Raw genomic sequence first — 12,812 nt, 5'->3', positions numbered from 1 at the left:
GCAAAAAATAAAAAATTCAATGGAAATGTAAATGGAAAGAATAGAGATCAATAAAACTAAAATATAGTTCTTTGAAAAAAATCAATGAAATTGATAAACCTCCAACAAAACTAACAGCAAAAACAGAAGACACAAATCACTAGTGTCATAAATTAAATATGAGAGAAGAAAACAGACCCTGCAGATGTGAAAAGGATAGTCAGGAAATACTATGAATAATTATACACATAAAAATTTGACAATTTAGATGAAATGGACTACTTCCTTGAGAAACACGGGCTATCACAACTCATCCAATATGAAACAGATCATTTGAATAGATCTGTAACTATTAAGGAATTGAATTTAGAATTTTTTAAACTAAAAAAATATACATGCATGCCATCCATGCCCAGATATTCTCACTGAAGGATTATACCAAATGTTTCAAGAATGATTAAAACCACTCCTTATACAGTTTCTTCCAGAAAATAGAAGAGACATTTCCCAATTCATTTCATGAAGCTAAATTATCCTGACACCAAAATCAAAGAGAAAGAAAACTACAGACTAATGTCTCTCAGGAACTTAGATGCAAACATTCTCAATTTTTCAAGGAAACAGGCCTTCATTACACTTTGGATGGACCTCGTGCCACCAGAAATAATATAAAGACTATAGCTAAGATTCAGATTCTGCAGAGCATAAGTGTTCCCTATACCACTGTCTGTTTATAATACACACTTATATTTCACTTAAGTTGCACAGATAAGATGCCAGGTCCAATATGTGAATGATCAATAAAAGCTTGAGATCAAATAACAAACTTAGAAATTTGCCTCACTAGACAAAATTAGATTATCTTTAGAATCTCTTCTTGCAAACACGTACACTCTTCTTTTTAACTATATTCTTTAGCACCTATTTTGATCTATCTTGATCTGTCTCTCCCTTTCAGTGTAGGGGAATATATTGCTGCAGTGGTCTCTAACTTTCCACAATTCAGGAAAATCAATGAAATGACCTTTCCATCTGCCAGGGGTAGGGTAGGGAGGTATAGAAAGTAGAATGGAGAAGAGGAGGGCGAAGTCTGTAAGTTAGAGTCAGTTTGTGCTACAGCAGCGAGGAGAGAATAAGGGCATTCTTCCGGAATAATATTTTGATAACAATTTCCTGAATGTTAGTCATTCAATACTAGTCTTTGATGATCTGACCAAACTATAATTCAGCCCTTGTTTAATCAAAATGTAATCAACTGTTGTGAAACAGGATTTTTATTCAAACCTTTCTGTTATTAATTAAAGGAAACATCCTAGGCTAGGGCTTTTTTAGTTGTGAATTCACAGGCATTCTTCACCCCATCTCACCTGCAGAATATAGCGAATTTGCTGTTTTGTAAATTCTGACAATCCTTTTGGAATCAATGATTCAATGTCTTCTGACTGTAAGAAAAGAGAGGCTTATCCTTTAACAGATACACATTAGTGTTTTAATCTTAGGATCAGCAATCCACAGACTTTCATAGAGAGGGGCCTATTTTTAGAGACATCAAAAGATTATTTCACTTTTTAGGCAATAGTTCCTACAAACTTTAGTAGCCTTATCAGTTCTTACTTGTAAAAAATTGATGGTACTACACACACCATGGAAAGAACTCTGCATTCCAGGGATTTTAGAGGAAAGTTTGGGGGCAATCAATAAGATGTTCCATTTCTATTTTTTAAAAGAGTAACTTAAAAACAAAAGTGTGGTCACTTAAATCCCATTAACACTTTATTCCAGTGTATCTTTCAACAACTAGAAGTTTTGTTGGGTGGTATAACATTTTAGAGGTGGATTTTTTTAAATAATAAAAATTTGGGGAAATAAAGGTTTATTGAGAATTTGCAAATTGCATGAATTTTGCCTAATCTTTTGAAAGGTTATGATGTTGCCATAACAACATTAAGAAGCTTCAACAAATTTTAAGTGAGAAGCTAAATTGAAGTCAGTACTTCATAAAAGCAATTTAGGGCTACTGAATTATTATAATGAATGCAGTTTATCAATACACTGGAAATAAGGATGAAAATTAACACAAAAGAAGCCATTGTGCTTTTCATTACATTGAAATCAGTTCTTTCTCTATTTGATGACTTATTCCATTAAAAGTAATTATTAGCAAGATGTGTGTATATAATAGAATTGATACTTGAAAAAATTTACTTCAAGTCTCTGGCTATTTGGCAAGAGTAGCCAATAGTCGGAGAAAGCGATGGCACCCCACTCCAGTACTCCTGCCTGGAAAATCCCATGGACGGAGGAGCCTGGTAGGCTGCAGTCCCTGGGGTCGCGAAGAGTCGGACATGACTGAGCGACTTCACTTTCACTTTTTACTTTCGTGCATTGGAGAAGGAAATGGCAACCCACTCCAGTCTGGTGGGCTGCGTCTGTGGGGTCACACAGAGTCAGACATGACTGAAGCGACTTAGCAGCAGCAGCAGCCAGCAACTTAAGTTAATTTTTCGTTAAAAAAAGTTTAGTTTTTTACTAAAATTAAAATTTAGTTACTGTAGATTTCAATTTTCTAAAACAGAGACTATGTAGTCAATGAATTTTTAAATGTTGTCATAAGGAAAGACAAATTAAATCATAAGGTGACAGCTGATAAAACATTTTTTGTGTGTGAATGATTATTCTTTTTAACAATTATCACTTTTACAGCCATTACAAAGATATAAATGGTATATCATTTCAAAGGCAAAAGGATCATTGTATCTTTCACTAACCTATGTGTCGAGTCTAATAAAGATACCAAATTAAAACAATATTTTTAGTGCAAATACCAGAATCTGCTTTGTTATCAACTATATTTGATTTTCAACTCTTAGCACTTACCTCATCTATAGACTCAAAGTCCTGTTTGCTGCAAGAATTAATAAAAAACAGACAATCTTAGGAAAATATATACATTGATCATATATATAAATGTTAGTGTTCTAAATATTTTATCTTATTTTTTGATGTCATAATATATCCAAATGAAATTTATAATCCAAATGAAAAATTTACAACTAACTAAAATGGCACTTGACAAAAATAAAGAAAACTTTCATGGACTTAGCTAATCTATTAAATATAAACAATAACAAACCAATAGAATATGCAGAATTAGTTAGTACCATCCATTAAACAAGTCTATTTGTGACTAGATGTAGAAGTCTTCAGTGTTTGGCAACAAATAACATCTGAGTGAACAATAACAGTAATAGTCAGTCATTCTCTATTTTCAACTCTTTTTCTCCTTGTATTGCTCCCTTTCAATGTTGATTTCAGCTTTTCCCTACAGTGTCTTTAAGCTATTCATACCATTTTAAGCAAAATCAAAACTTGCAAGACTACCTCATTCAATCTATACTACAGTGTGTATGTGTGTGTGTGTGTGTGTATATATATATATATATATATATATCAGTGACAAAGCTTAAAGGATATTCAAATGCTTATATAGGGGCATAGGCTGGAAGAAGCACAAGCTGGAATCAAGATTGCTGGGAGAAATATGAATAACCTCAGCTATGCAGATGACACCATCCTTATGGCAGAAAGTGAGGAGGAACTAAAAAGCCTCTTGATGAAAGTGAAAGTGGAGAGTGAAAAAGTTGGCTTAAAGCTCAACATTCAGAAAACGAAGATCATGGCATCCAGTCCCATCACTTCATGGGAAATAGATGGGGAAACAGTGGAAACAGTGTCAGACTTTATTTTGGGGGGCTGCAAAATCACTGCAGGTGGTGACTGCAGCATGAAATTAAAAGATGCTTACTCCTTGGAAGGAAAGTTATGACCAACCTAGATAGCATATTCAAAAGCAGAGACATTACTTTGCCAACAAAGGTCCATCTAGTCAAGGCTATGGTTTTTCCAGTGGTCATGTATGGATGTGAGAGTTGGACTGTGAAGAAAGCTGAGTGCCAAAGAATTGATGCTTTTGAACTGTGGTGTTGGAAAAGACTCTTGATAGTCCTTTGGACTGCAAGGAGATCCAACCAGTCCATTCTGAAGGAGATCAGCCCTGGGATTTCTTTGGAAGGAATGATGCTAAAGCTGAAACTCCAATACTTTGGCCACCACATGCGAAGAGTTGACTCATTGGAAAAGAGTCTGTTGCTGGGAGGGATTGGGGGCAGGAGGAGAAGGGACGACAGAAGATGAGATGGCTGGATGGCATCACTGACTCGATAGACGTGAGTCTGAATGAACTCTGGGAGTTGGTGATGGACAGGGAGGCCTGGCGTGCTGCGATTCATGGGGTCACAAGGAGTCGGACATGACTGAGCGACTGAACTGAACTGAACTGAGCCTTAAGCAAAATGACCAAAATTTTAGTGAGATAATAGAATTTCCAGTATCAAAATGAGGGTTTGTCTAGGAGTATTGGAAGGCTCTTTGTGGAACCATGTGAGGTAGACAAATGCTTCAAGATGATTATTAGTAGTTATACCAGTCTAGCACTGGCTTCTTGGGGAAATGTTGAAAGCTGGGAAGGATATAGTCCTAGCATTGTCAGTGGCAACAGACAAGACCTTATTCTTGCCTACTTGTTCCTTCTGCCCTTAGTGGAAATGTTGGACCCAAAATACATATGGTGAACATACTTCTCAAACAAACAAACAAAAAAACAAGTACACACGTTCTGACAGCAAAACAAAATATTTTAAAGTAAGACAATCTTAGGAAATCATAGATACACAACTGCCATATTGTCAAGTACAATAGAAAAGTATTTTAGAGATATAAGCTAGTAATGTTAGCTCTTTACCTTCTATGTAAGTGTTTATGAGTATTCCTTACAAAGGTAAGTGGATCACTCACTGTGCAAAGCCTCTTGCATGCATTTATAAAAATACACAAGCTAATGTGGAGAATGAGAACTGAAGACTTCATTTCCCAAGGCATGACTGCCTATGTATGTATTGTACATATACAAAACTGTCTATGTATATGTATGTGGTATTTCCTAGGTGGCCAAAATAGAAATTGTGGGGAGTCCCTAGTGAAAAAAATGAAATACTTCTAATTTTTTGTTGTTGTGTTTTGTTAATCTCTCAGTCATGTCCAACTCTTTGCTACCCCATGGGCTGTAGCCTGTCAAGCTCCTCTGTCCATGGGATTCTCTAGGCAAGAATACTGGAGTGAGTAGCCATTCCCTTCTCCAGGGGGTATTCCCAAGCCAGGAATCGAACCTAGGTCTCCTGTATTATAGACAGATTCTTTACCATCTGAGTTCTCAGGGAAGCCCTTCTACTTTTTTTGTGTCTTACTAAAGCAGCTGCATGCGTATGGCAGATTAAACAAGTTAAAATATGAGTCATAATGCTAACTGGAATTATCACAGACCTTTTATGTTTAAAATTATAATTCCAATGCCAACTTAGTAAACACATCTCTAGTCACTTCTTACTACAAATAAGGAAACAAAACAAAGAAACAAAACAAGGAACAATCAACAGAAAATAATACTGAAATTTACAAATGTAACCAAAATGGTTTCATAAGATAACCTTTCTCTATCCTGACCCTCCAGCTTACTCATTGCTGAATTGCAATTTAGAAAGAAGAAAAGTGGAGACCAAAGGGGTGGAAGAGAGAAAGAGAGAGAGTGGAAACAAAGAGAACAGAGCTGGGAAGTGGAAAGGTCAATGTGTATTACATTTCCATTCAGTACAAGATAATAGTGTCTAGAATTACAGTGGGCAGGAAAAAAAAAAAAAAAAAGTGGCACTCATTGTATGGCATCTCATCTCCTAGGATGGAAGGAATCTAATAAGGAAAAAACAAAGAAAGGAGAGGAAGAGGATGAAGAGGATGAAAGGAGGGGAAGGAATGAACAGAAAGAAACTGACAACCTTCTGACAAGCAAACACTCTTAAGCCCCCAAATTTTATGAGATCGTCTCCATTCTGGAGTGTTTACTAATGTGGAGACACTAACTTTCTATTTTCTTTTTGATATTTTAGATACTCTAGAAATTAAGTTCAGTGTTTTGAAATGTTTAATTACACATTTAGGTCACCCATGTATATTTATCAAAACCTTCAATGATAGGAAGTTATTTCAAAACCCCAGATTATACTTTTAGCTAGAAGATCATTATAAAATATTTAACTTGCTTGCTTAGTTATTTTGTCTACTTCTAATTAGTATGAGACTAATAAATTTGGAATTTATTTATCTCTCATTCTATAAGCCTTTATTGAGTAGCAACTTTGTCAAGGCCATGACCTCTGAATGGGTTTTGGACAATCTAAACACAAATATTAACTTGTCCTATCCTTCACAAAAGCATAACTGATCTAACGCAAAATTTGAGCAGTGTAAAATTGGTCTAAATCCTGAAACCTTTTCAAATTTGATGACTCAAAAAGTTGATAATTTCTTTAAATTGTCTGCAATATATTTAACAATTTAGAGACACATAGCTAGTATAAAAGTGATTTGCCTAAGGTAAAAAGGTTCTCCCATATGTTCTAGTCCGAGTCACTTTTGTAGCCTTAGGTCAGTGATTCTCAAACCTGAGCATGTATTAGAAGCCTCTGGAGGGCTTGTTACTTGGCCTTACCCCAGAGTTTTTGATTTTGTAGGCCAATTTCCAAGTTCTCACATGATGCTCTTGTTGCTTCTAAGCACATGTCTTATATAAATCATTTATGGCTTATAACAAATCTATGAAATGAGTATCATTATTATTATAATCCCTATTTTATAGATGAAGAAACTGAAGTACAGAGAGGTTAAACAAGTTGCCTGATACTACACATCTAGTATGTAACAAAAGCTGGGACATGAACCCAGGATACGAACCCTAGATCTACAATCAGGGTACTTAAGAATGTCCCTATCTGCTCTTGATTTCACAATGTGATACTTAAAAAAAAATATTCACAGGGCATGATTAATACACAGAAGAGGAACACCTAACAGTGTTCCAAACAGTATCTAGGGAAGGCTTTGCAGAAAAGTCTTTTATACTACTATACTAGTAGTATAAAAGCCTTTTATACTTTTATACTAGCTATGTGTCTCTAAATTGTTAAATATATTGCAGACAATTTAAACCAAACAGTATCTAGGGAAGGCTTTGCAGAAAAGCCAAGTCATGGCTTATAGGTATAAGAGTACTCAAAAATGTTTGAATCCCTCTCAAGCACTTAGTAGCTATGTGATTTTAATAACTTATTATCTTTGGGAATTCAATTTTAAACTTTCTGTGGTTACTGTGCAAACTAGATAATATTTAAAAAGCACTTAGCACAGTGTCTGGCACGACAGTGAACACTCAATAGACTATTCAGAATGAGGGGGAAGCTTTTAAGGTAGTGACCTTATGCAAATGAATGAATGTGTGAAATAATTGTTTGGATAAAGGGAGAGGATATTTATTAGCATAAAACCTTGTTGAACTTAGCTAAAGATGGAAACTAATAATGACCCCAATTTAAATAAATAGCTGTGCTTGTCTCTAACTGTGCTCAACTGCATGGATGTAGCATAAAGAAACCATTCATTCATTCAACAAATATTTATTAAGTGCCACAGTAAACCAGTCATCACACTAAGCACCAAAGAAACAAGGGTAAATAAAACACCCCTCATGGGGTAGTGTCTGAATTCTAGGAGTAGTGGGCAATGAGTATTGAATGGAGGAAAAGAGAAAACAATAGATAAGGCAGAGAACTAGACTATCCAGAGTTGGAATTTTGCTAAGTTGGGGGACAATACAATAAAGAGGCAAGGCAGTTGAGGGTGAGGGTTAAGAGAACGGTTGCAATCATAAATACAAAAGCAAGAAAAGTTGGGGAGGAGAAAGCTAATAAAACAATATTGTAAGGTAATTAGCCTCCAATTAAAATAAATAAATTTATATTTTAAAAAGTTGTAATAAGTAGAAAGAAATGAGATAGAGAAGAGATTAAAGATTTCTAAGAAGTAGAAGAATCTAAAGTTGGTGAAGTCTGAACTAGAAAAATATTCTACTGACTTTCTTTTATCCTCCAGGTTTTTTGGAATTTATGAAGCTTTCCTAAGTTTTGCCTGACAGATGACCACGTATATGATGTGATTATGTAGTAAGGGCAACTTTTGGAGTATAGTTCATGAAATTCATTTCATGACAATACGCTCTCATCTACACATGAATAGTTGATAAATTGTTCATGTTTATATGCCTAAATATGTATTATTGTATAATACCATGTTATAATATCAATTTATAAATAAATATTTGTATATTTATATAAAATTTTAAAATAATATGTAATATTTATTAGAATATATAATCCTAAATGTATATTAAACTCTGGTCTTCATATGTTGAGCACACATCAATGGAAGATAAACAGTAGTGTGTTAGCAATTGGATTGCATCTTATATCATCAATGTAATATCTTAAACAAATTAAGATATTAACAAATTAAAAAACAAACAGGGAGCTTAAACAAATTTTTTTGAGCTCCCTGCCCAAGTGATAGCATTTGACATCAAAGTACATTAGAAAAGAAGGTCCACTTAATTCTCTTTTGACCCTAAAACAGCTGGTATGATCTCTTCGATGGTTTTCATAAAGTCCATTAACTCTTAAAATGAGATATTTTAATTAGATCCCATTTGTTTATTTTTGCTTTTATTTCCAATATTCTGGGAGGTGAGTCATAGAAGATCCTGCTGTGATTTACGTCGGAGAGTGTTTTGCCTATGTTCTCCTCTAATTAAAATTAAAAGCTTCTGCACAACAAAATAAACTATAAGCAAAGTGAAAAGACAGCCTTCAGAATGGGCTGAAAATAATAGTAAATGAAGCAACTGACAAACGACTAATCTCAAAAATATACAAGCAACTCCTGCAGCTCAATTCCAGAAAAATAAGCGACCCAATCAAAAAATGGGCCAAAGAACTAAATGGACATTTCTCCAAAGAAGACATACAGTTGGCTAACAAACACAGGAAAAGATGCTCAACATCACTCATTATCAGAGAAATGCAAATCAAAACCACAATGAGGTACCATTTCACGTGAGTCAAAATGGCTGCTATCCAAAAGTCTGCAAGCTATAAATGCTAGAGAGGATGTGGAGAAAAGGGAACCCTCTTACACTGTTGGTGGGAATGCAAACTAGTGCAGCCACTATGGAGAACGGTGTGGAGATTCCTTAAAAAACTGGAAATTGAACTGCCACATGACCCAGCAATCCCACTGCTGGGCATACACACCGAGGAAACCAGAATTGAAAGAGACACATGTACCCCACTGTTCATCGCAGCACTGTTTATAATAGCCAGGACATGGAAGCAACCTAGATGTCCATTGGCAGACAAATGGATAAGAAAGCTGTGGTACATATACACAATGGAGTATTACTCAGCCATTAAAAAGAATACATTTGAATCAGTTCTAATGAGGTGGCTGAAACTGGAGCCGATTATACAGAGTGAAGTAAGCCAGAAAGGAAAACAGCAATAAAGTATACTAATGCATATATATGGAATTTAGAAAGATGGTAACGATAACCCTGTATGCGAGACAGCAAAAGAGACATAGATGTATAGAACAGTCTTTTGGACTCTGTGGGAGAGGGAGACGGTGGGATGATTTGGGAGAATGGCATTGAAACATGTAAAATATCATGTATGAGACGAGTTGCCAGTCCAGGTTCGATGCATGATACTGGATGCTTGGGGCTGGTGCACTGGGATGACCCAGAGGGATGGTATGGGGAGGGAGGAGGGAGGAGGGTTCAGGATGAGGAACATGTGGCGGATTCATGTTGATATATGGCAAAACCAATACAGTATTGTAAAATAATTAACCTCCAATGAAAATAAATAAATTTATATTAAAAAAACACTTTTTCCCCACAAAAAAATAAAATAAAAGAAAAAGCACATTAAGAATAAAATAAATAAATAAATAAAATGAAGTATTTCCTGATATCTGCTCATATAAAGAAAGCTGAGTGCTGAAGAATTGATGCTTTTGAACTGCTATGGTGGAGAAGCCTCTTGAGAGTCCTTTGGACTGCAAGGAGATCAACCAGTCAATCTTAAAGGACATCAGTCCTGAATGTTCATTGCAAGGACTGATGCTGAAGGTGAAACTCCAATACTTTAGCCACATGATGTAAAGAACTGACTCACTTCAAAAGGCCCTGATGCTGGGAAAGACTGAAGGCAGGAGGAGAAGGGGACGACAGAGGATGAGATGGTTAGATGGCATCACCAACTTGATGGGCATGAGTTTGAGCAAGCTCCGGGAGTTGGTGATGGACAGGGAGGCCTGGCATTCTGCAGTTCATGGGGTCACAAAGAGTCGGACACGACTGAATGACTGAACTGCTCATATAATTATCTTGTTACACCATTAAATGTACTCAAGTTTTTCTGTGAACCTAAAGTTGCTTTAAAAAATAAAATATATTAAAAAAATACCAGGGTATTGTAAAGTTTTTGAAAGCTACAACATAAAGGCAAATGATATGTTTATAGTACCTTCCTCCAATTCTCTGCAAGTGTTCAAATAAACAGTGATATAGATCCATATTTTTGCGGCTTAGATCAGCGAGCAATTCTCCAAAATATTTGGGGTCCAATTTTTCAGGGCTGTCATCCTGAATTATCACCTAAAGAAAACATCAGTTATTATTATAAACAATATTAAGTGTTTCTAAGTTCACAGATATTTTGATGTGAAATGAAAAAAGTGAAATAGCCTATCAATACAAGTAACATCACAAAGTCATCACATAAATAAAGCCACTAAAATTTCTTTGCAGCTGCCATATGCATTTTTCAATATGGGAGGAATTCAAAGAAAAAACAATGTTGTAATGGCATTTTCAGATTTTCACTCAAGTCTAAGTGATCTAATGAATTCAATATGAATAATTTACATGAAAATTCTTGAATATAGATGCTTAAATAAAAAGTAAAACAAGTAAATCAAAATCCCTGAATGGCTCATTATTATCACATGGCTTATTCATCTGTCCCCTGTTGGAAAAGAAAATGTGATTTATTTGAATTATACTGACTATAGATGAATTAATCTCATTTGGATTTGAATATGTCAATTAAAATCTATTTTATTACTAGCACAGCTAAAAGAGTAAATAAACTTTCTCAATTCAATGTGTTTTCATTATTTCTTATTGGATTCACTGCATTTATTATTTGAGCTGAATATCTAGTCAACCTGACATGGGAAAAACTAGCTCACAGCTAAATGTAGAAAATTCATAGACCTCAGAGAGATTTGAAATCCTAAACATAAATTATTATCAATAGGGTCATAGATAAGATTGTTTGGTTTTCTCAGCAACCTCTCCTACCCAAAGAAATAAACTTAAGAGTAAAGAATGAATCATACTTTCTGGTATATTCCACAGTATCTAGCACATTGCTGATTGAACACCCTATAGTTGTTCAGTAAGTATCTTTGAAATGAAATAAGTCATCTACTTGGTTACGAGAGATCCAAATGCCAAATGATTCTCAAAATAATTTTTACAGGTTTCTATCTTAAAGTAGCTACCTAAGAATGGCTAAAAAAGCCTAAAAGAGTATAAGCAGCACTTCCTCAAGAACATAATGGTGATCCCTTACAACCTGTTCCTAAATTCAGGTAAGTCTAATCGCAGTAATGAAATTGAACTTGTAGTAAGAGTTGGAGACAGACTTTTGAGGTCTACCTAGATTTCCAAATCTTGGCAGCGAGCTCTCCTGTGACAGACCCCTCTAAGGAAGTAAGGATCAAAGTTAGGCAAGTTTTTATTCTGAATAATTGTTAACTTTTGATTTCATGTTTTATTCATGCATTTCTCTCCTATGGACCTTATGTATTCATCAAACTGGGAGTAGCCTAAAAACACAATTTCAAATATGATTTTAAAGATTTTAGAGTTAACTGGATAAAAGGAAAATTTACCTGTCGTGTCAATGTCATTCCACTGACCCTCAGGTTATTTCATTGCTATAGCTAGCTATTGAGATAACGCCTTCCTGCCTTTCCTTTCTGTGCCCTTCCCAAACCCGTTAACATTCCCAAGTAGAAAAGGGCATTTCTTTAGCCAAGAATATTCAAGTACTGAGCTCCTTGTTAAAATCTGCAAATTAATGTGATACACCTAGTATTTTGTCTATTTTTCTCTCTTAGCAGATTATAATGACCTAACAATGCTGCAAAAGCCTTGGAGCTTTTTTTTTCCTTTCCATTTTAACTGATTTTATATTTCAAATTATCTTAAAGTGTTTATCTCCTTTTTATTTTTACTCAAATATTCTCTTATCATTGCCTTGTATACTAGTAAACATGTTGGATATAGAATTCTTTGCCCACATTAGTAATTAGTACCATTACTAAAATTTTTGCTCATATGATTTCAGTATGACACTCAAATAAAGAATCTCAGAGTCCAGGACACAGAATTACTACACAGTATTACCTCTCCAGAAGACCTTTTGTATTTGTGTTCTCAACAACTTGGGAATTACACTGTCCCTAACTGCATTGTTTTGGAGGTTAGTTGGGCTAGGTATTGAAATGGTCATGAGTTTGATTTTCTTATTGTGAAACTGTGAAAAATATGACTCAAGTTCAGGTAATAAATTTTAATCAGCTTGAGAAAAAGTGAGAGCATTAAAATTGTAGAATGGTTCTTTTGACAAAACAGCTGTCAGGGTAGAAAAGCAGGAATCAAAATTTTACTCCTTTGTGTGTATATTCCTCCTTAGTTTTATACAGTACACAAATCACGATAACTTTTAAGTAATACAGTAAAAACCAAAACCCAGTTGGGT

General features: G+C 34.9%; 1 protein-coding gene across 1 annotated transcript in view; it reads right to left on the bottom strand.

Moving 5' to 3' along the window:
* The window catches only part of POF1B (POF1B actin binding protein), a 106,349-nt gene that overhangs the window by 22,354 nt on the left and 71,183 nt on the right, over window positions 1–12,812 (bottom strand). The window contains exons 6-8 of the mRNA XM_055564121.1: window positions 10,506–10,636; window positions 2,857–2,884; window positions 1,347–1,421 (exon numbers count right to left, since the gene is read on the bottom strand). Coding sequence (XP_055420096.1) covers window positions 1,347–1,421; window positions 2,857–2,884; window positions 10,506–10,636 — 234 coding nt within the window. The remainder of the gene's footprint in view (window positions 1–1,346; window positions 1,422–2,856; window positions 2,885–10,505; window positions 10,637–12,812) is intronic.

This window comes from Bubalus kerabau, chromosome X (assembly GCF_029407905.1).
Source record: "Bubalus kerabau isolate K-KA32 ecotype Philippines breed swamp buffalo chromosome X, PCC_UOA_SB_1v2, whole genome shotgun sequence".
NCBI lineage: Eukaryota > Metazoa > Chordata > Mammalia > Artiodactyla > Bovidae > Bubalus > Bubalus kerabau.
This window is presented reverse-complemented; position numbering and strand designations above follow the sequence as displayed.